The sequence below is a fragment of the Lycorma delicatula genome, chromosome 4, assembly GCF_047948215.1.
Source record: "Lycorma delicatula isolate Av1 chromosome 4, ASM4794821v1, whole genome shotgun sequence".
Classification (NCBI taxonomy): domain Eukaryota; kingdom Metazoa; phylum Arthropoda; class Insecta; order Hemiptera; family Fulgoridae; genus Lycorma; species Lycorma delicatula.
In genome coordinates this window covers 89,578,019-89,603,672 of record NC_134458.1, presented here as the reverse complement: position 1 = coordinate 89,603,672, position 25,654 = coordinate 89,578,019, and the positions used below count along the sequence as shown (strand labels likewise).

The window sequence follows — 25,654 nt, the reverse complement described above, 5'->3', positions numbered from 1 at the left end:
CTTCAGTTACTGCTTCAGAGTAGTTGAGATTTTTTCGATACATATTAAAATAAGTTTTTTACGGTGACATCTGCTTAAAAATAACGTTTTATTAGATACTTTTTTCACATGATTTAGCTACCATATAGTTTTACTCTTGCATTTTAGGTTAGGATACTTCTTTCTTTTCTGTTTAGCCTCCGGAACCACCTCAAGGTATTACATCAGAGGATGATATGTACGAATGTAAATGAAGTATAATCTTGTTCAGTCTCAGGTCGACCGTTCCTGAGATGTGTGATTAATTGAAACACGACCACCAAAGAACACCGGTATTCACAGTATATAGTATTCAAATCCGTGTAAAAATAACTGACTACTAGGACTTGAACCTTAGAACTCTCCACTTCGAAATCACCTGATTTGGGATGACGATTTCACCGCTAGACGGACCCGGTGGAATTTTAGGTTAGGATCCTGTTGTGTATGGGATATATATTCAGAAAAACTGTACGATATGCAAACCTTTAATTGTATTTACAAACTTATAAAAGATGATTTGTATAATGATATAATAATCCTTTTAGAAAATTTTGAAGAAATGCAAATACTTCGTAAAAAAATCCTCTTCCTTTTGTATTTCCGGTTAAATACCTAAACTAAAACAATAGAAATAATCCTGAAAGCAGATTAGACAAAAACTTTTATCGTAATTTTTTTTTTTAAATACATATTTCTTATTAATTTTTGTTAAGACATCGGAGAAGAGTAAATTAGCAAAGACGTTGTTATTGACTTCTATTAATATAAGACTGCCTTTGAAGTGATTACGCCTTCCCAAAATTTAAATTTAAATAAATAAAATGCTATATGTCAAATAAAATCTTATAATAAATTTATTAATAAGTAACCTTGAAATAATTATTCACACGGAATAAAAATCACTATTCCAAGAAACGTTAAACTGACATTACTGTACAATTAACGGTAGCATAAAACTAAAATCGCTACCCTCTAGAATTTTGAATATTTCGTAACTCTCAGCCAAATTGGTTACATACGGCTAGAGATATGACGAACCACTTCAAGGACTAACTTATTTCCCTACCTTACACTTTTTACGTGTTTTTGTTGCCCAGTGTGTCACAGCGCTTCGGTGAGCAGACATCAAAGTATTTTAGTTGTACGTGCGTATATTAAATTAGTGACCGACATTTTATTTCGTAATTTATTATTATTATTTAATTTTCTATAAATTACAAATAATCGTCTATTTTTGTTTTATTTTATGTATTAATCATTGTAGTTTTATGAAAGAAGGCAACTGTAGAGATGAAACTTAAAAAAAAAAAATATGTAAAAGTAGCAGTCCTGTAAATATGTCTATTCTATATTTTATTGAAATTTTTAATAGAAAATTTAAGTGAATACCAAAAGGTACACTTAAGTTTTACGTTTTTTTCAAAAATATATTTTTATTTTAAACAGTTAGTTAATTAAGTTACATTAATGAATCTTAGGTTATGTATTTTATCTGAATGCAAGTAATATAGTAAAAAAAGGTTAGCGCAGCGTTTAATTCTGTTATAGACCCCATTTATATCTTTTTTTGTAATTTGGTGTTTTATTTGTTTCTATATTTCATATCTTTGAGTTTAATTTTAATCGAAACTAATACTTTTTTTTGGATATTCACAAGAATGAAATATGAACAAGTGTACAAATCTATCAAAACGATTAATACAGAATAACAGCTATATCTAATTAACCGTAATTATATCTAACAAAACAAGCGTTTTTCGTTTTCGAAATTTCGTAGCGTTATTGTAAAGATATATATATATATTTAATAAATTTAATAAAATGTGGCTTCCAGTGATTTTTGTTTCTGAAATGTTTTGTTATTTAATACAATGATTCTTGTACTATTTTATAATTTCTGATTGATTATATATGTGATATTACCTCAAAAATAATAAAACTGATTTTAAAAAGGCTCAAGGATATCTATAATTTAACCAAAATTGAGATAAAATTAGTTGTTCATTATCTTGCAATTTCCGAAGCGATTTTTATAATTAAAAACCCTCTTTGATGCTGACCCGAAAGAGTATACTTGCAACAAAATATGAAAAATAATAATTGCCCAGCCATATATATCGTACGTATATTTTTTCTCTTTAAATTTTAACTTATTTAACCTTCAAGTGTGTGGAATTAACTTGAAATGGTTTTAAAATTTAGTTTATGACTTTTTTTAATGTTGCTGTAATAGAATACAATTTTTGGAAAAATAAGTTTAGAATATATTTCATTTAATAAAATTTGTTGCGTGACTCCAGATAATAATCAGGTACAAGATTATTCTAAGCAATAAAATTATTATTTGTTATTTGAATCAAATTTAAGTTAAAAAATTTATTTTATTTCAGTTATTCTGTAACAGTTTTAAAATCTATTAACTAATAAAATTATTTTCTATATGTTTGTTTTATCTCATTATCTAAGTTACCAAATCTAGAATTACATTTTTTCTATTTTAGCCTATCCAAAACTAATTTACTTAATTTTCTTGTTTGTGGGTAATATTATTATCAGTGTGTTTTTCTTCAATCAGTTTTATTTAAATTAGTGTATTACTGTGTGTATGTGTGTTATAAAAAATAGAATAATAATCATGCGAAATAGAAATTAAATGGAATGAAAATAAAAAAATGGACAACGCTATGATACGAGTACTTGTTTCGTTTAAAAAACTGTCCAACAAATATTATAGTTTGACTCTCGGAATCAACAAGCAGAAATGTGATCAGACACTTAATTGAATACTCCGCCAGTTTGGCTCAAAAGCCCAGGCTTCATATATTATTTATATAGATAGAATTCATATAGTAATATGAAAAAATATGAAATGTAATATGAAATTAATCAGTTTATAAGTTCTTGCATCATACCTGTTGATACATAATTATTAATATCTAATATTTTAACAAAAATATATCATTCAGCTTATGCGATCAGGTATTTTATAACGATTTATATTTAGGAAAGGAACTATTCTCTACCAGATAACTGTTTGCCTAATTGGTGATTTAATTTGATATGTAGGCACATTTTTATAGTTAAACCTGAATACACATGTTTTTAAGTAGAAAAGTTGAACCACGCATATTATTTTTTTAATATTAATTCATCACGTATTTTAAATCACGATCACTTGGTTGAGGTTAGAAAATTATGTAATATTAAAATTTCTCTGTACATGTACATCAAATTTGATGTAAATTTGTTATTTTGCCAAAATGAATCCTAGCAGCGGAATAAGTAATACATATATTTTAATTAAACTATTTTTTTGTGATTTTTATTATTACTTTTCTCTGATAAACGTTTTCGTAATACATTAGTTTTTTTTATCATATATACTTTTCGTAAATCTATATAAATATGTATAATTGTTTTTCTTAATTATTTAAAAATTTGAAATTATCTTTGTTCTTTCTCTTTTTATACTTTTTTTTATTCTGTTATTTCTTTTGTAGAAATGCTTTCTATTCTCAATAATTATTTGTATTTAGGCACTTGGTATAAAATATAGATTTTTTTATGTGAAAAAAAAAATGAAAAGAAAATCATAAATTTGGCTACGATCATTTTTTTCAGCTCGTAGTTTTTTTTACATTTAACATCTTTTGACCATCAAGTACCTTTCATGCTGTGTTAAAGTCGACTTGAAATCTTTTTTCTCCCTTTTGCTTTTTTCTTCTTACAGTGTAATTTTTTATAAGACAGTTTTAGCGTATCATTCAATTTTTTTTCAGAAAAATCTGTGCTGTTAAATTTTTTACCAATACATTATTTTTTCAGTGTTACAAATGCAACGGGGAAATAACTTTAAAATACAAAAAAATTTCCATGTACTTCCTTAATTTGTAAAATAACAGGTAGACGTTGAAATTAAAAATGTTATTTTTCCTAACTTTTAAATATTGTTAAAAATTTTATACCAATACCCGTTCGTACAACATTTTACAGATTTATTTACACTACATGACCTTCACTTCTCTCATTACATTCCTATTAACATAGTAATTTTATTTTTATAACGTAAATTGGTTTTTGTTTCACAAAGTATGATTAAAATGAAATTATTTAAGTATCAGTGTATAAGTAAGGAACGTTATATTAATGGGCTGGAGGTTCCGAGTAGATGATATGACCGCCATATAGGAATAGTTTAAATTATCGGATGATAATATTGATCGACATTAACAAAAAAATTGATTGACGCACCTTCAAAGATGCGTCAATAGTAACAGCATCAAGCTGGATCCACTATTACAAACAGATATTAAACTTTTTTTTCTGTAATTATAATTAATATATATTTTTTTAAAGCAAAAGTACCTTTGTTAAATTTTAATTTTATTTGATAATTTAATACGGTTTGGTTTTTTTATTTTTTACGGGCATTTTTTTTTTTTTAAGAATGTGTATTGTGTAAAATTTGATTCTTTATTTAAGTTAAAATTAGTAATTTTTTCAGAATTGTTTATTTTTATAAAACAATATTGAAACTGGATAAAGTACCGTATTAAAGAAAATTTTGATTCTGATTAGAGAGAAAATAAAGATATTACTTTTAAAAAATGGCTTGTTCAAGATGCGCTGTGCGATCATTCAAAGTCTGTCTGCCTGAATTAGGTAACCATATAGCAATTTACGCACGTGAAAAACAGCTAAACGGCTCCTTATTACAAGTTATGCAATTTATCTGTACGCTCTGAAATTAAAAAGAGATTAAAAAACGTGACTAAATAAATAAATATTATAAATTATTTTTTGCATGTAAATAATTACTCTAACCATAATTACATGAAAAAGATATGTACGTAGGTAATTTAATAAGTTTTGATTTATCGTTTTAAGAAAATTCTACTAAAGTTATATTATAATTTCTGTTTCGAATACTTAACCTAGAATAGTTATATTATAACTGAATCCCCAGCGAACAGATTTACTATTGATTTTTAAATTATATTTTTGGTTTCGAAATCACAAACAATTTGCCCGGATTTACGTTAATATTTTTCTAAAAATGTCGTTTTATTAAAGTTTTAAAAAGTGACAAGCATTCTATTTACTAAATGTATAATGCGTAAAGGGCAAGAATCTTCACGAAACCTGCTAGTTTTGGGTTATGTTTAAAATCTGATAACTTTCTTGTAAGTAGACCAGATAATACAAGTATTTTTAAGTCGGCTTGGCGGAATCTGCATTATTTCTTTCGTTTAAGTAGTTGCATAGAAAAATTAATAGATTGCATTGCAATACATTAACAGTTAATTACAAATGAATCGGCTAACTCTGATAGTAAACGGTTAAAGTTTGCTTCCGGCGACTTCCATACTTCCATATTAAATTTACACTCTGATTTTTTTTTAATAATTTTCTTATATTCTTATTAATAAATCTTTATTATTCGTTATTCCTAAATTTTTAAATACAATAATTTTTTATTTGATAAAAGCGTCTTATATATTTTGGTATTACCCAAAGTAAAACTTTCTTTCAAACGTTTAATAGCGGATCAAGTGATTTTGGAACATTCTTTGGATGTTTTATCGAAAACCATATCGTGTAGGTTATTTTTTACTTATTGTTTAGAACATCATCGACATAATTTTTTAAGGTTATCTACCTTTAGGCTGATCCCTTGAATCATGTCCTGTTGTGATTATAAATTACATATTTTTTATGGCTTTTATAGTTAGGGAAATGTTAACAGGTTCAGTAGCGGCGTAAATATCTGATCAATAGGAATTTGTAGTTTAGTCAGTAATTTTACGAACTAAATCACCGAAGCACTATTTTTTACAGTAATAACTCGATATTGGTTCAATATGAAATCTCTCCGAATAAAATTTCTAAAATAGTAGCCGACAATGTAGAGCAATGTAAACTAATTTTTTTTCAGTTGTTTTATGAAATCTATCTACAGTAGCTAAATATACATATATTGAATGTGTTAATTGATTTATTTAATATAGATATTCAGCTTCTATAAAAATTTTGAATACGGATTATTTCTTTGAGAAATTCAGTTTTGAAAATTTTCAATTTCTGTCGTACCTAATATAGAAAAGCCGTAGCTATCGCATATACTTTGATAAATCTTTGCGGTATTACTTAAGGATTTTTTTGAAGCTGATCGTAGTATAAGTGCAGTTTAAAACAGCCTTTCGGTAAGTAATATTTTCATAAAAACACACGAACGATTAATTAAAATTAGAAACTAATAACAGTATGCGTCATAATATCCAAATGTCGTGAATGATATATTCGTACTCCTTGTAATGGACGAATCGGATGCTACCTTTTCAACTTTAAAAATTGATGAAGTAAAAAGATAAAAATTTGAAAAAATATACTGATTAATTTATTATTGATTATTTGGATATTTCAGTATTATTATGATTATTACTATAAAATTATTATAATGGCATAATCTTATATTAAAAGTTATAATTTTTATAAATACAATAAACTCTTTACCTGTCAGACTTTTTTCTCAGATGCCCAGATATTTTTATAGATGTTTAGAAAAATGTATGTTATTTTTACTTATATATTAAAAAAAAAAAAAAAATGTTTAACATGAATATTATTAAATAAGTTTTTTTATTATCTAAATTAGAATTTCTAATGCTTATATAATTCATTTTGAACAACAAAATTAATTAAAAGAAAAAACAATTTACTGTTAATTTAATCGTTCTGAAAATGTACAAAGTGAAAATTAAACCGTGTGTAATATTACATCACCTTCCTCATCTCATCTTTTGCATTTATGTCTTCCAGGCTTTTAATAGCTTAATTCCTTGGAATTTAGCCAAGGTTAAAAATGTGACTCATCCTAAAAAATGTACATTTTTTATTATTATTTTTTTCTGTAACTCATTCACATAATCCAAAATGTTATATTTTAGTGAAACCTTTAGTCGTGAAATAAGTTTAAAAAAATAATCTAGATACTTATAATATGTATTTAAAATAAAAGAAACATTTAATCAAACACTAGTACTTTTTAACATGTTTGTTTTTGGCAGCGTAAGAAAGTATATAAATATTTTACATAAATTAGTGCTAAAATTCCCATTATTGTAAAATGAATTTAATTTAATTTTTTTAAATTTATCATATTTCTGAATTTTTATTTTTTTTTTTGTTAGCCTTATCTATTTCGAAAAACTAGTACAGTGGGAGTGACTAAAGCATTGATATTGGTGGGAGTTACATTCCTTACAGAGTCATAGTTTCCATTAAATATTAATAATAATATAATATTTATGGGTTTAAGAATAGTAGAAAATAATTCTAGCTTTTGGAATCGGCACGTTACTGCACCCTCAATAATGAAGCTGTTAACTCCAAGAACGGTTTAGTATTTTAGAAAATAAAGATATTTATTAATTATCTGTTGACCACAACTTTCCTTCATAATTTTAAGGCTGAATTACTACATACTAATATGGAATTTTATAGGCATCCTAAAATGTTTAATGGGTCTCTGTAGTTGAATAAAAACAATTCAGAAAACTTAGACTTAAATCAAGCGTTTCCAATTCAAAAATTAAAATCGATCTTCAGTTTTTTTAACTTTATAAATATTTAATTAAAAGATATCACTATTGATTAAAAAAAACTAAATTTTTTCACGAGAAAAATTGGTCATGTTTTATGACAAAAAAATTGAATATATGGCCACCAATCCTGATCAAGGGTGTAGTATTCAGGCACGTCACATTCGGTCTCCAATACATTAAATGGTTGTTACTGAAAACTTTATTATTAATTACTCAAGGAGCTATCTTATATGTATAAAAGTCATCGGATTTTCAAACCGGAAAACTTTAAAAGGTGTGGTGGATAGACACACAAATTTATTCTTTTACTTTTTGAGTGCAAAACTAATCTTGTTCAAAATTTAGATTATTGGTAATGTGAAAAAAGTTAATTAGTTTCAGAATCAAATGACCCCTCTTCGTTTTTAAGGTTCTTATAATTTTATTTAGATATTACTCCTTATTTATTAAGCTTACAATGATTCAAAATTTAAAAAAAATAAAAATAAATATATGTTACTTTTAAAACAAATAATAATTATTGCATTTTGTTAAGTTTTTATTTTCCACATTATAAAATTACTTTTCAGATATTATTAAGTAATAAATTATTAAAATAAATAAAAAAAACTAATGTTCTTAAATTAAAAATCTCAAGCTTTAAAAGCCTGTACAGGCCAAAATGATTTTAAATAATAGTTAAGGCTTTTGGTTTGTAAACACTGTTTCATCCACATAGTTAAATGAATTTAAAAAATATATAAATAAATATTTTAATAAAAGATTTATGAATAAAATATTGTAGTGTAGTGATATATTGCTACCACTATTCTCTAAATTTAACAGCATCCTAAGAACAACTAAGGGAATTAGTACAAGACTATGCAAGATTTTTATGAAAAGATAGGACAAATTTGGAAACGTAATATACGAGGGTTATTTTTTTTCAAGGTTCGATCGGTCACGAAATTAAAACCACAGTGAAAATAAAAAATTTTTTATTTTTAACAAGTACTTACATAGATACGCTATTTCTCTACATAGTCGCCACTCCGATTTAGACATTTTTCGTAGCGTGGTACCAACTTTCCAATACCCTCGTCATAGAACGGAGCCGCCTGTGTTTTCAGCCATGTTTTTACGCTGGTCTGCAGCTCGATGTGTGTGCCAAAATGTTGTCCTCCTAGCCAGCGTTTCATGTGAGCAAAGAGGTGAAAATCGGATGGAGCCAAGTCCGGGCTGTATGGTGGTGATCAAACACTTCCCAACGAAAAAGCTGCAGGAGCTTCTTTGTTACAGCTGCAGTGTGCGGCCGAGCATTGTCATGGAGAAAGACAATGCCTGATGACAACATTCCTCTCCGCTTATTCTGAATTGCCCTTCGTAGACGTTGAAGAGTCGCACAGTATGAGGCTGCAGTGATGGTCGTGCCGCGTTCCATGAATTCCACCAAGAGAACTCCATTCCGGTCCCAGAACACAGTAGCCATACACTTTCTGTTGGAGAAGGTTCTCTTGAACTTCTTTGGTTTACTAGGAGAATGAGAATGCATCCACTGTTTGGATTGTTCTTTGTTTCTTCAGTTTCGAAATGGACCCATGTCTCGTCCCCTGTGACAATTATGTTCAAAAAATCTTCTCCTTCATTGTGGTAGCCCTGGAGAAACGTTAGGGAGGCGTCCATTCTTATTGTTTTGTGATGGTCGGACAGCATCTTGGGAACCCATCTCGGACACAGTTTGCGGTACTGAAGTCTCTCACTCACAGTGGTGTAGAGAGCTGACCTTGAAATTTCAGGAAACGAATCACTTAATACAGAAATTATGAACCGACGATTTTCTCGAATTTCCTCATCCACTCGCTCAACGAGATCATCGGTTGACATTCGCTTCCTTCCCTGACCGGCTGCATCATGAATATCTGTACGTCCTGCTCTAAAGTTCCTGCACCATTGTCGCACTTTGCTGTCACTCATTGAAGTTTCACCGTACACATTACTTATTCGTCGATGAATTTCAGCTGCATTACATCCCTCAGCCTGAAGAAATCGAATTACCGCACGAATTTCACACTTGGCGGGAAATGCTATTGTTGTAGACATGTTTACGTGCTAGATGCGTGTTCAGAACTAAACGAAGTGACGCGGCGTGATTGAAGGCCATACTAGAGACGCAACACATATGTGCAAAGGCTCATCCGATTTTTGCGCGGGTTTTTATTTCGCGACCGATCGGACCTTGAAAAAAATAACCCTCGTATTAAGTCCATTCTATATTTTTCTCTTTGAATACATTGCTCAGATAATATATTGGGGATTGGTAGGGGTTGCACAGTTTTATATATATATATATATATATATATATATATATGTACATAGTTTATAATCCTTTATAAAGATTCATTATAAGATTTATATAGAGAGCAGTGTAATATTACTGATGTTATACTAATGATTACCTATTCACACTGTAAGTTACAATACTCCCACTAATATGCAGTAACTACTTTATTTGACAGTCGAGATCAAAATTCTTAAATTTTCTATGGTAAATCCTAAAATCGAATGTTAGGATTTTAGTCTAACTTATGGTTCAAAATGCGCTCTTTAAGATGGTGGTCATTTCATGTTAATCAGATGACTAGAAATATTTTTATTAATTTCTTTTCAATTGCTTGGCAGGAACATTTTCCTTCCATGTGATCTGCCACTTTTCCAGTATTACTGTTGTCGTTCCAATTTTTATAATGTATTTTTTTTAATTTGTGTTATTTTTTGTAATTTTATTTTTCCTTATTTATTATATAACCTAAAAATAGGTGAAATTTAGTTGTTTTATTCCTGTTTAGCCTCTGGTAATCACCGCAAGGTATTACTTCAGAGGATGAATGAGGATGATATGTATGAGTGTAAGTGAAGTGTAGTCTTGTACAGTCTCAGGTTGACAATTTCTGAGATGTGTGGTTAATTGAAAACCACGATCTAGTATTCAGATCCGTATAAAAGTAACTGCCTTTACTAGGATTTGAACATTGGAACTTTCAACTTCAAAATCAGTTGATTGGCGAAGACGTGTTCCCCACTAGACCAACCCGACGGGTGGCATTTGTTATTCTAGTAAAGATACTATTTGTTCGTTAGTGAATTTGTTGCAATTTTATGGTTATTTTTGTGATTGTACTTCAGTTACTGTCATTGTAGTTTATTTTCCAAAATGACTAACCCTAAAAGTATTTTTAGAAAAAGGAAAGGCCCAGACGTAACTAAACGAAAAAAATGTTCGTAAAATGGAAGGCACGACAGTTTATTCTTCTAACCTAGAAACACCGCAGCCTTCATTGCGGACGGTCTGAAGCGGAATTACGTCGGAGGCACAGGTTTTAAAAGCCTAGCCTCCCGCGGTCGGACCCAGAAATGGGTTTGAGAACGCTGGTACAAACGGATATGGAATGCTAATCATAAATCCGTCCATAAAATATAATAAAACTTGAAACTTAGACCCGTCATTAAAATAAACCCTTAAACACGCCCGATTACAGAATCATACAGCAGCAAGGGACACTGTCCAGGCTCTGCGATTCGAAGGGAGACTTTGTGAAACTCCCGCCACTTTTGCATTCCATTCCATTCCCGCAGCCTTCAACTTTTAAAAGTTCAACTCCATTATTAAGTTCTAACCAAATTGGGTGATTTTCATGAAAATTACAATATGTATAATAACAGTTTTTCAGTATTCTATTGTTGATTTGAAACAACCTGAACAATCCTTACAAAATATTGCTGTATGTAACAAGCGTAAGGAGAAATTCTGATAAATGCATATACATTATATGCTTTAAGGCTTATTAAAGACATATCTTCTGTTTTTTTTATCGATTATGCAAACACCTGCAGTACAATTTATACTAACACCTTCTTTAAAGGAATCATATGCCTTACACCACTTTTGTATTATAGTTTATAAAATTATATATTTTTGTTATTTTACTTATTTATTATTTGATAACAATTTAATTATTTTTGCTTTATTTGTATTTATGAAGATGTAACTTTTTTTGTCTTCAGTCATTTGATTGATTTAATGCAGTTCTCCAAGATTCCCTATCTAGTGCCAGTTCTTTCATTTCAGTATATCCCCTACATCCTACATCCCTAATAATTTGTTTTATATATTCCAAACGTTGCCTGCCTACACAATTTTTCCCATCTACCTGTCCTTCCATATCAAAGCGACTATTCCAGGATGCCTTAATATGTAGCCTATATAAGTCTGTCTCTTCTTTTAATTATATTTTTCCAAATGCTTCTTTCTTCATCAATTTACCACAAAACCTCTTCATTTGTCACTTTTTCACCCATCTGATTTTTAATATTCTTCTATAGCACCACATTTCAAAAGTTTCTAATCTTTTCTTCTCAGGTACTCCATTCATCCAAGTTTCACTTCCACATAAAGCTACACTCCAAACGTATACTTTCAAAAATGTTTTCCTGACATTTAAATTCATTTTTGATGTAAGCAAATTATATCTCTGACTGAGAGCTCATTTCGCCTGCGCTATTCGGCATTTTATATCGCTCCTACTTTGTCCATTTTTAGTAATTTTACTTCCAAAATAACAGAATTCTTCTACCTCCATAATCTTTTCTCTTCCAATTTTTATATTATGTAGTTCATTTGCATTATTTCTACATTTTATTACTTTCGCTTTGTTCTTGTTTATTTTCATGCGGTAGTTCTTGCGTAGGATTCATCTATGCCATTCATTGTTTTTTTCTAAATCTTTTTTATTCTCAGCTAGAATTACTATTTCATCAGCAAATCATACAAATCGTATCATCTTTATTTTTTACCTTGCACTGTTACTCCAGATCCAAATTGTTCTTTAACATCATCTTTAACATCTTCAACTGCTAGTTCTATGTAAAGATTAAAAAGTAACAGGTATAGGGAACATCCTAGTCAGACTCCCTTTTTTATTACGGCTTCTTTCTTATGTTCTTCGATTATTACTGTTGCAGCTTGATTCTTGTAAATGTTAGCAATTGTTCTATCTCTAAACTTGAACCCTACATTTTTTAAAACGCTGAATATTTTATTCCAGTCTACATTATCAAATGCCTTTTGTAAGTATTTAAATGCTATGTATGTTGGTTTGTTTTTCTTTAATCTTCCTTCTACTATTAATCTGAGCGCTAAAATTGCTTCCCTTGTCCCTATATTCTTCGTGAAACCAAATTGGTCTTCTTCTAACACTTCTTTCACTCTCCTCTCAATTCTTCTGCACAGAATTCTAATTAAGATCTTTGATGCATGAATAGTTAAGCTAATTGTTCTATATTCTTCACATTTATCTGCTCCTGCTTTCTTTGGTATCATGACTATAACACTCTTTTTGAAGTCTGACAGAACTTCCCCTTTTTCATAAATATTGCACACCAGTTTGTATAATCTATCTATTGCTTCCTTACCTGCAATGCACAGTAATTCTGCAGGAATCCTGCCTATCCTAGAAGCCTTTCTACTATTCAAATCTTTTAATGCTCTCTTAAATTCATATCTCAGTATTGTATTTCCCTTTTCATCCTCTTCTTCCTCTGTAACACCAGTTTCTAAATCATTTCCTCCAAGTAACTCTTCAATATATTCCACCCACCTATCGACCTTTTCTTTGGCATTATAAATTGGTGTACCATCTTTAACACATTATTAGATTTCAATTTATGTACTACAAAATTCTCTCCAACTTTCCTGTATCCTCTGTCTGTTTTATCAGTAATCATTTCTCTTTCCACTTCTGAACTCTTTTCTAATCTACTTTTCTTTTGCTAATTTGCACTTCCCGTTTATAGTATTTCTTAATTGTCGATAGTTCCTTTTACCTTCTTCATCACTAGCATTCTTATACTTTCTACATTCATCCATCAGCTGCAATATATCCTCTAATATCCAAGGTTTTCTACCAGTTCTCTTTGTTCTGCCTAAGTTTGCCTCTGCTGATTTAAGAATTTCCTTTTTAACATTCTCCCATTCGTCTTCTATATTTTCTCTTTTATTGTTTTTATTCAGATCTCTTGCGATATCCTCCTCAGAAATCTTCTTTATCCCTATTCCTCAAGCTTCTCTAAATTCTATCGATTCATCTGACACCTTTTCTTCAGGTTTATATATGTATAATCATTTATCAATTGTGGTATTTTTTATTTTTTTTTTGTAGTATGTTCAGGTTATGTTTTATTAATATGGGTTTTATTTAATTTTCAGCTGAAATAAAGATGCCAAGTGGAAAATTAGATAAACCAGTTATAGAGGATAATCGAGATGGTACAGTAAGCGTCAAATATGATCCAAGAGAAGAAGGTTTGCATGAATTGTATGTTAAATACAATGGAGAACATGTTCAGGGTATGTGAAAAAATTTAATATATTTTTATATTACTTCTTGTTTATTTATTCAGTGTCATTCTATACTTCTGCTATACAAAATAGATGAAAGTATTATGCTACCTTAAAATAATTTTTAACTGAAATAACATTAGAATTAGAACTGTGAAGCTTTATGTTGTTAATAAACTCTTTTATATTCACATTTGTCTGCTTTCTGTTGAACTCTTTGCCATATTCAGGTTTTTGTATTGATATTGCCTAATTAAGGTATATTTTTGTATGAAACATTTCATACTAGGTTTTTTAACTTATTAAAGAGTTAAATTTTATCGTATTGCATAAAATAATTTAATTGAGAATTATTGGTTGCTTAATTGGTTGAGAATTGTTTAATTTAATAGTTGCTTATTTGATCTATTTATATATCTACAAAGCAGTTAAAGAAAAAATTATAATTACAAAAAAGTTTGATAGGGTTGTTAATGAAATGTTTTACTTTATACTGTAACTTTCTTTAAATAAATAAATTACAAAATGAATTATAATGACTGAATCACCAAAATTTGTGAGATTATTTGTATTTTAAAATGACAAAACAAATTATCAGACAAATAATTCTACTTTATTCCTATGAAGATACTAATTTGTTATCATAATTTATCTGTACAAATATTTTAATCATATGTAGTTTAAATAAATATTTCTATGATAAATTTGACATTTTGCATTTGCATTTGGACTTAACCGATGTGTTTTTAAATCTTTATAAACACATCTTTATATATTAGTATATCAGGTATATCTTTATATATCAAGTAAATCAGTAATTAAAAAATTAAATTTTTAATTTTTAATTAAGTACAAAGAATTGTGAATCTGTAAGCTGTAACTTCATGGGCATTTCGACATTTAAACGATAATCATTAGTTACAACACATTTTTTTTTGTAATTGGTTTTTGTGTACATTTCTTTCCTATTTTATTCTAGTTAAAGGTATGAATGAATTTAAACTGAATGTACAAAAATTGTTGAAATAGATATTCTTGAAATATAGAATTAATGATGAAAAAATGTATTATTATAAACTGATGAATATTTGGTTGTTCAAAAAAAGTAACTCTTAATAAAAAATAACAGTAAAATTTTTTCCTATATTTAAACAGTTTTTCACTCGTTGAGTTGTAAATTATCTGAAGAAGTGGCAGTGCATTACAGCAACAATTGTTAAACAAAAATAAAAAACCGGAAAAAATTCTATTAAAATTATTGCAAAACATAAGTAAAAATTGAAGAATATATGTTTTTTTTTTTAATTGTGCAAATACATATTCTTATATATTTTTTGTAATTTTTGGCTTTTAATAATAATTGTATTTTTTAATTTTTTTTTTTATTTTAAGTCATATATTTTTATAGTCAATGATAACAAATAAATTGTAAGTATCATACACGGAAACAGTATCCAGCAAAGTTAAATTTTGGTAATAACTGGAAAACCAGTATACAAAATATTGTTCCATCTATTGGTATCTTATTCTTAACTTTGTACCTTTCAGATATAAGTTGTACAGTAGATTTTGAAGTATTTCAAAAACGAGAAAAAAATTTTTCACAAAGTCCATTTCATATTTAAGAAGTGGTTATGGAACCACTTGGTCATGTCTTGGCCAGGATTCATATGATAACTATTTTTTTGTTACAAAAATTAATGAATAAATGTGGCTACTGCATTACTCTCTTTCTACGTTATTCATATCTATATATGTAAATTTTTTCATTATAAAAAATATTAAACAATGAAGAAATTGTTACTTTGTCACAACGTATAATTTTTTATATTGTGTTAATCACTCTGTAAGAATTTGCTGTATGAATTTGCACACATTGAAGTAAACAATGAAAGATTTTATTTAAGATTAGTTCATTAATGTTAGCTTTCCTATTTTTACTATGGTACAATACATATTTATATATATATATATATATATATATTGTAAGTGTGACTGTTACAAATGCATAACATTTCACACTTTAGCCATCTCGCTTTCACTTTACAGTTTAAGCCTGGGCTTTTTAATACATCAAATTCTAATAAGCATTGATCATATTACATATATATACATTAATAATCTTTATGTCAGCTAATTCAGTAAAAGTTTTCCAAAAAGAAAAGCCCATTTTGTATCAAGTATATTATAAGCAAATTTGTAGTTAGGCCTGATATTACCAAGGTTTCTAAACCTCAGTTACTAACTGGCTCCTTTGTCCAAACCTCAAATATAAAAAATTCCTCAAGTAGGCCTAGAGGTTGGGTCGCTTCATTTATCAAGCACCAGTAAGGAAATAGTTGCTCCACTAGCAATTACTTCATTGACCTTCTTGAGGGTGTCAATGTTGTGGCCTACCCTTCTCCTATGAAACCGATCCAGGAAGAAAGTATCAGAGGAAAAGAAAGGGTAGTTCAGAGGTAAAGACAAAACATTCATCCTCTGTAGAAACTGTGAATCTCTTACAGGATCAAGGGATCAAGGTACTTACAGCCTTACAAAGATCATTCATTTTTTAATTAGTAGAATTTTGTATTTTTACCAGACATTGAAGTATTTTTACTTCCTTGTAACAACTAAAGGAAGTATTACAATCATGAAAAATTTTGATTTTAAAATTTCAATGGAAATGTCCATTTTGACCATCCCTGAATCCATTTTGACTAGTTTCAGCATGACATATGTACGTTTGTATCTCGCATTAACTCAAAAACAATTAGCTGTAGGATTTAGGACTGTTGTATCATTTAGTTGTGCACCTCCCCTTTTGATTGCAATCAACTGAACCAAAAGTATCAAAAAAAGCCCAAAATCCAAAAATTTGGATTTTTGGACTTTTTCTTAACTACAGTAATAATCCCTCATTGAGAGCTTTTCAACAATATATCATAAGTGGTACATATTTTTATTGGTTCCAGAGTTATAGCCAAATAAAATTTTAATTAATGAAATATTTGGACCTTATTAGGGGAAGGCACATTGGTTTGAATCCGACTTCATCTCCTCTTTTTTTTTTAAATTTAAATATATTGATTTATTAATAATTATTAATCTCTGATCGTAAAAAAAAATGCAATAAATAATTCAATAACAATAATAAAAAAAAAAAATGAAAAAATATCAAAAGTTATTAATGGAATAAACTTTTATGTACTTTTTATTTAAAAAAATGTGTGTATGTAATTTAATAGGTATACAAGGAATCATGTAGTGATCGCATCAGATTTTTTTCAGAATAATTTTAAGTAATTTTACTTGAAATCTTATTTGACATTTTAGAAGATATTGTGAGTTTAGTTGGTTGTTAAGCTGCTGAGGACACCATTTTATTAAATGTATCAAAAACATCACTTTTTTGGCAAGATAAGTTTGTATGAATTAAGGAATATTGAAGAGCTTTCAATGAAATTTTTACAAACATTTTCTTCCCTTATTACAAGAAGGTCATATGATAAAATTGAAATTTAATGAAAAGTTTGTTGTTCTGTTCTACAAATATGTTAAAATATTATTCAACATATTAATCGTAATGCAATAAAGTTATAAAATGGTGGTTAAAACAACACTGTAAATTCTTGTTTCTAATAATCTTAATAAATTTTTAAAAATCATGCTAACCATTTTGCTTTCAAAATTAATTGTGTCTTGTCTTTGTGTTTTGTTTTTTGTGTAAACAAATCCTGGGAAATTGGCTTTGTATTAACTCAGGAGAAATAAAAAGATGAACATTTTTTTTTATATGTTTATTACTTTTTGTTTTATTACTGGTGAATAATTAGTAATACAATATAGTTCACCTGTAATAAATGCTTTATTCATGCTGCCATTAAATAAATGTTTGATTACCATTTTTTTATTTATATGTTTTTCTTTTGTTGATGTTTAAAATATATTTTGCACTTCTACACTTACAGTTTTCGAGAAATTAACTTAGTTTTGCCTTTATCACTTGCACACTTTTTTCATAATTTAATAACATATCTGCAGTGTGTGTCTCTGTACAAGACTGTGATACTGTTAAAAGTATTATGCATGCATTTTGTATATTAATATTCACGTATCATAACATTCTATAACTATATGCAAACTAAATTTATAAACCATTTCCGTAATAAATTTTTATTTCTTTATTGTATCCATGTTTTACATGACTTTTATTATTCTTCTGTTTGCTACTTACATTTTTTTCTTACAACTGCTTTACTGAAATTATTCTATGAGCAATATAACTCTATTTATTGAATTTTCTATGGTTTTTAATAAAACATTAATATTTTATTTTCTGTTTATCTTTAGAGAAAAAATTTCACTCCATGCTTGTATAATTTTACTTAGATTAAATAATTTCCTTGTTTGTACATTTTTAAAAATAAATTAACATAATAATTCTGCATGATTTTTTAATAACATATTTGTGATGTGAAACCATGCCATATGTAGGAAAAATCATTTTTATTGTTTTCACTGTTTCTAATAGAGTGCATAATTCTAAACATTTTGACACTAAAATCAATCTTCTATCATAAATATGTTATTTTCACTTGATTTTTAAAACCCGTTTTTGTGAAATGTTGATTTTTGGGAAAGTGCATTCAAAGTTTTTGAGAGTAAAATTCAATAGCCGAGGAAGGAAAGAATGCTTCCATGAGAATATTATATTAAAATTTTCAGAATTTTGTGTAGAATTATATTATATATTCTAAAAAAATAAACACAGTCATTTTAACATTTTTTTTAATAACGAAGAATCATAGGAAGTACTGAAGAAATTAGATTATCTCACATCAAGATTACAGAATTTTCTAGAAATTTCAGTTTCATTGGCAGTTCATTTACTGAACCCAAAGAAACAAATAAAATATTACTAAAAATACAAATTGAAAGAACTGTTATAAATAAAGTGAAACAAAATGAATAACAGAAACACACAACTTACTATAAAAAATTACTTAGAGAATCACGAATATAGCTACACACAACGTAAACAAGAAATGGAGACTTCTGGCTGTCATTACCAACTTTACGAAAATTCTAGTAAAATTTGTGCAAAATAATTGACTGAAACTTGTAATTAATATTTTTTATTTAAAAGATAATTTCTTAAGTCTCGTAAAAATGGATTAACATAATAAATATTACGGTACTTTCATCGCAACAAGCTCTGAAGAAACAATGCCATAAGTCGCATTACCGACTTATGGCATGGTTTCTAAAATGTGCAGTGTGTATTTCAAGATCCGTTTTCGGTATTTTAAAAGCTATTGGCAACATTTGAATGTAGCTGAAAGTTTAGTTACTGAATTCATTCAACAGATGCCGTTAAAATCTGAATATCGGTTTTTTTGACATTGTTAATTTTTGCTCTACTGCAAAATAACGCGTTCTGAATTATTGCACGGTTTCATAGACCGCATCACATTTAACAATTATAAATTCAGAAATTAAAAATATGAATGGATATAAAATCATACACAATATACCAATCTTTTTAGATTACATGTTTTTTCCTTTTAAATAATCATGTCTTTAATGATTAGAAAAAGTTAACTGAATTATATGTCATTTATTATTTTTTTGTGAAAATAAAAATGAAAGATATATTCCTGAAAAATATAAATTATTTGGCACTTTTTTTTGTATTACGCTGAATGAATTACTTTATTTATAAAGTGTTTAATATTATGAAAAATATAAATATTTATTTGAAAAACATAATACTATTTTAACCTTTGTTAATATTTTCCATCAAAAAACATCAGTCAGATGAATCTAGGTAAAAGTACACTCTTTTACTCCATAAGATAAATGTAGAGTTAATTTTATTGCTAACCACATTATGCCACTTGGGTAAATTGATAACCACCAATTTTTCTGTTTTATTAAATCCTTTAAGAACATCCTAACCACCGTAGGGGAGGACACCCTCCGCCATCCACTCTGTTCTGAGCCCTTACAGGCTTTACTGGAGGTCATCTTTGAAACTTCTTTGAAACCTCCAGTTGACCTCCAGATGACATATTCCAGTTCGCCTTGGCCAGGATACCACCGATGCGATGCCACAAGTGACATTCCCATCAATGTACTACTATTTAATGAACTCAAAACAAAACACATCTCACCGAGTCTTAAGTAAGACTGAAAGGACCTAATTAAAGGAATTGAACTACCTATCCATAGAAGGTAAAAGTGAGTTCAACATACAACCCAAAACATATAAATGAAACAAAAATATTACATGGAATAATAACAACACAGTAGCATTGAAACAAAACAAAACTACAACAAAAACATAATTTATAAAACAAAACATCAACAAAAACAGAATACAAGAGAAATCGAAGCAGAGCTGTCCGCTATTGCCCATTCAGCCTGACCTCTCCAGTTTACACGGAGATCCAACACCAACCCGATAAGATCAAGTCGACAGATGGTCTCTGTACGCATTAACTTGTACTTCAAACATTCATATACGAACATGGTAGGTGTCGTCAAATTGTCCACATTGAGGATACATCCCAAAATCTACCAGGCTGAATTTCTGTCTGTCCCTAAAATAACCATGGCCGGAAAGAAATTGCGTCACATTTTTATTAGGGTGCACCCCAGTGTTATGATGGATAAATAGATGATAACCATTCATTTACATCATTCATTCTCTCATTGTTTAGGATCACAGAAAGTATTAGTGCCAAAAATGTTTGTTCCACCTATCTTAAAATCAGATGAACATAAGGAAAAGTGTACTCTTTCACTCCATAAGATGAATGTGGAGTTGATTTTATTGCTAACCATATTATGTGAAAAATTAAACACTGACTGTAAAGTAAGGTTGCTCTAGTTCCTACCCCATTTGAAGTAAAACCCAATAGTTTGGATATTTTTTTTATAAATACCTATAATACTTCACTTTACCATGAAAATAAAAACTGGTGTGCATATACATCTTTAAATAAAAAGCAGGTATTTTTATGTAAGTTTTATTTATTAAACATCAGGCCACAAGATAAGTGAAAATGAACTAAGTTAAAAAAAAAATTGGCTTAAATAATGATAATAATAATAAATTTTTTCTAGATGAGTTAAAAGTAAATTATTCAGAATGTATCAAACATTAGGATGTTGCCAGGTCATTAAGTTTTTATGCGGCATAAACTAATAAACAATCATTAAAAAACCACACCACAATTTTTATTCACTACATTATCTTGTGTACATTTATTTTTAAATAATTATAACTTTATGATTACCTTTTGTTTTTATTTAATCTCTCTAAAATAGATTGACCCACTTCTCACTAACTTATAAAGTTAGTTTATAAAGATTTCAGTGGGCCAGCCTTTTTTTATTAATGTGAATTTTTATGGTATATCTGTGAAATAACATCATTATCCCTCTCACTTGTGATGAATCATTCTTGTATAGAAAGGGTCTTAGTAAGTGTTGATTGGCTGTAGTGTTATTTACATGGTAAAATAAACAATTTTTTTTTCTTTTTGCTTAGTTACCAGAATTTTTGTTCCGTTACTTAGATACAATAACCTTACCTTATCACTGAAGCAGATTTAATTTTTCATATTACTTTTTAATCATTTATAAGTACTCTTTTATAGATAAGGAATTTGCTGATTGTATTGCGTAAACTGCAGCAAGGTTTGTATCCCTGAAATTTACAAAACCTTTTTCTTAGATTCCCTGAAATTGCTCTCTCACTGGTACAACCTAAGGTGTTACAAATAGTTTTAAGGTACATAGTAATTCTGTAGTTAAATTTCATCGTCCTGCAAAATAAATTGTTCATTATTGCTTTGTGATATAAAGTTCATTTATTTAATTTAAAAATAATGACTATTTAAATAAGTTAAATTTTAAAATAATTTCTTTTGTATTTTCCACTCTTTATTTTTATAACATTTTTTTTTTAATCAAAAAAACGGTTGCTTTTATTTTTTAAACATCCTTGTTCTTTAATTACTTAGTTTGTAACATATGTTTTCAATCTTAATATAAAAGATCTAAACATATTTATAACTATGTAGAGAATTAAATTTTATGAAACCGCTTTGAATAAAAGGGAGGTTATTTTGGCAGGATTATTATTACTATGTAGAAATAAGTAATGAAACATAAATAAGTTCATGTAAAAACATTATATCATTTGTTTAGCTGCAGAAAAAGTAGTTTCTATTAAATTAAAAATGATTAAATAAAGTGGTTTCTATTTTTAATTCAATCTTTATTTAAAATATTAGGAATTATATTTCACTAACTTGGGGTAAGAACCCATCAGTTATATTATATTACTTTTACGTTTCTTTATTTCCACCTAGACTTGGGTTACAGGTAATAAGTTTATTGGTAGCTTGAAAAATTAAACTTAAATCCTCCTTTTAGCTGATACTTTAATACCTTATTTTTAAAATGTCTTATATTCAAAATGAGTAGATATATATTGAAGGTATGGTTTTTTTGTGTACTGAAAGTTGAATATGCAATATAATAACTTAAAAGTATTTGGTTGTGTGACCATTTATTCTGAACAACTTATCTGATACAAATGAAATTTTCTACATAAAATGATGTAATCGATTTCTTGTCAAATTTGAAAGATAATGAAAATTTCCTTTTGAAAATTTCCAGGTTGAATATAAAATATGTGTACAAATAAAATATTTCTTTCACTCTAGAGTCATATTATGTTTTGAGGGGTCATGACATCCATACATATTTGTTTCTATAAAAATTTAGCTGCCAAATGATTGCCCATGATATTGTATAGAAACATTGAAAACTCAACAGTTATCACTGTTGTTAACCACAACAAAATTGCTACGAATCTGTTTAGGATTAGTGATATTTACACCTCATAATTTGTGGAAACTGTAAAGAAATTGAAAATATTTAGAAGTGATAAATGTATAGTAAATATTTAGGGATATCAAGTTATGTTTATTAGACTAAGTAATCATAATTTATGATATATTAGGTAACAAATAACATAAGTCCTGGAGTTTACCAGTGACCATTTGTTTTCTTTAGAAGAATCTCTTTTATAATAAAAATATCTTTATTTTTTTGGATTACTTGTGTGTCTGATATGTATTTCATGTGGTAATTCAGGAGTTTCAGAAATATGTGTATTAATGCATTACTTCATGTTTTAAGCATTTGTAATTTGTATTCTCTTATGAAATTTATTACAAAATGTACTAACCAAATGGATTACTTAGCCCAAATTGATCATGATGAAGTTCCTTTTTTTAATGTCATCCTCTGGTGATTTAGTGCAGAGTACATGGTGATTCCAGAGTCATCTTAAATCCATTCCTTTAATCCTAAACTTGTGACCACTTAACTTACCAGTGTTGGGGAGGGAAAGGAGTTCTTCAATACAGTGAAAATGTTTTTAGTTAAAAATTTATTTAATCTTTAACCTTATAAAAAGATTATAAAAATTACAATTTTTTAATTTGTTTGTATCATCTTAGGTAATTTTATATCATAATTTCTCCATGATAACTGGTCTTGCATAAGATGATTTACTTTCACATATTGTTGTTCTATGTACCTCCAAAAACTATATGTTTCACTTGTTGTCTCATAATTATGAGTGTATAAATCTGTTTTTAAAATTTATTTCTGTAAAATTGATATTGCTTCATAAATAAATAATGAAGGTTCATTAATTCTAGATTTTCAAAGATTGTGCGCATATTTCATTTTTCCTTATTGCTGTTGTATATCTAACAGTTTTCTTTTGTAGCTTAAAATCAGTCTAAATTTTGTGTAAATGATGATCCCCAAAACATTATTAATTGTTTTATATAAGAAACTATCAATCTGATAAACTGCTGTCATAAGTTATACAATTAGTGTGGAAATTGGCAGTTTTGGAGCCAATAGAACCTGTAGTGTTCAAATAATTTTTAAATATGACAATTTTACAATACTTCAAATTAGTTTTTGAAATGGATTTTCTAATTGTAATGAGTAATTTGTTGCTGGAAAGTGTAATTATTTAAAATATATAAGAAAAGATAAAGAAGTACATATTTATTGAGTAAGGATATTAGAAAGGCATTTTAAACCATCTACCATTAGCTGTTAATCATTTGTATTCCAGAATTTATGTACTAAATAAATAAAAAATTCATATCATTTATGTTATATCAAAATTTTCCTAGCATTCTCAATTTAGTGTTTACATATAATATTTAAAAAAATTTTAATATTTTACAGAGTGATTAATATGTATTTCTGTTGTCCATGATGGTTAAAAAAAAACCAATAAATAATAAACTTAGTAAAATTTTTTACTCAATTGATGATTTTACTGTTGTTAGATATTTTTTGACAAAGTATAGGTATCTTCCTCAACAAATGAAATAATTATTGCCACACTCCCAATACTGTACCCTCGTTAAGCAAAAATGAACTTTAAGCAATAACATTAATAGTTAAAATTACATACCCTAAAGCAAATAGTAACTGATATCACTGGTGAATAATGTTTGTCCATATTTACCTGAAGATTAGTTGGAAAAAGTAAAAATTTTAGGGAAAACCCATTTAAGTGATATGCAAAATTAATATTATTACTGAACAGTAACTTGTATCATATATTTCATTTCTATTAGTAAAACAATTCAGACTTGCTCATATTTAAATAAAGGTGTCCGTTTATGTTGGTTAATTTTATAGTGTTCTGACTTTTCTTTTAGATCTTGTGACTTCAGTTTGTATAATGAAATGTTATAAATCCATAGTGGTTTCTGAATATTAAGGTAATGAAATCTAGAATTAGGATCTGGACAAGAATATTGGTACACCATCTCCCCAAATGGCCACATAAGTTAAATGTGTTACAACAATGGAACCTTTTAAAAACGCAATTAACACGTTCAAAATTTTTAACTGATTTCATTATAATGTTTCATGTACCTCTCCAGATGTTTTTCAACCTGTAGAAGTAAATCTACTATACAAATTTTATGAGTTAGACATAGAGAGTAATATTGATTTTATATTTTAATACATCAACGTAATCCAAGAGAAAAAACAATTTAAAACAAAAGATCTAAAAGAAATACGAACAAATAAAGAAGGGTCTGTTTAGAAATCTTTTCACAAAGATTCTGAAAGACAGAACCGTTGATTAAAATGCTTTACCGTTACTTATCACTTACCATTTCTACCTGATGTACTATAATTCTAAAATTGAACCTCCTTATTAATATTAGTGAAGTAAGTTATCTATAAACTATATACAGATAATTATCAGTTCACTTTATTTTCTTGATTGTAATATATTTATTACTAAATAACCAGATTATATTTGTCTAAAGTATGGAAATTATCAGTACACCATTGTAGTATTTAGCTGTTTCAGTATTAAATTAAATTTTTATAAAGTGGTTGAAAATTAATGATTTGCTTCATCACATATCAGTTCTCGTAAAAGATTTTGTGTGAAGCTATAAAATCCAGGTAAAGTTGTTTATTTGGATTTGAATTCCCATAATACTAGATCTTTTTTATCATTAGTAATGAATCCTATTTGGAAATAGTCATCCTAAATTTTAATTTTTTATTAATAAATTGTCTAAAACATAAAATCCTA

General features: G+C 27.9%; 1 protein-coding gene across 10 annotated transcripts in view; it reads left to right on the top strand.

The window, feature by feature from the left end:
* The window catches only part of cher (filamin A protein cher), a 570,661-nt gene that overhangs the window by 471,447 nt on the left and 73,560 nt on the right, over positions 1-25,654 (top strand). For 7 of the 10 annotated variants that reach the window (XM_075363574.1, XM_075363565.1, XM_075363566.1 and 4 more), the window contains one exon: positions 13,867-14,007. In XM_075363574.1, coding sequence (XP_075219689.1) covers positions 13,867-14,007 — 141 coding nt within the window. Of the gene's footprint in view, positions 1-1,143; positions 1,167-1,397; positions 1,417-13,866; positions 14,008-25,654 lie in introns of those variants that run through there. The other 3 variants (XM_075363572.1, XM_075363571.1, XM_075363573.1) reach the window with 3 other exon arrangements.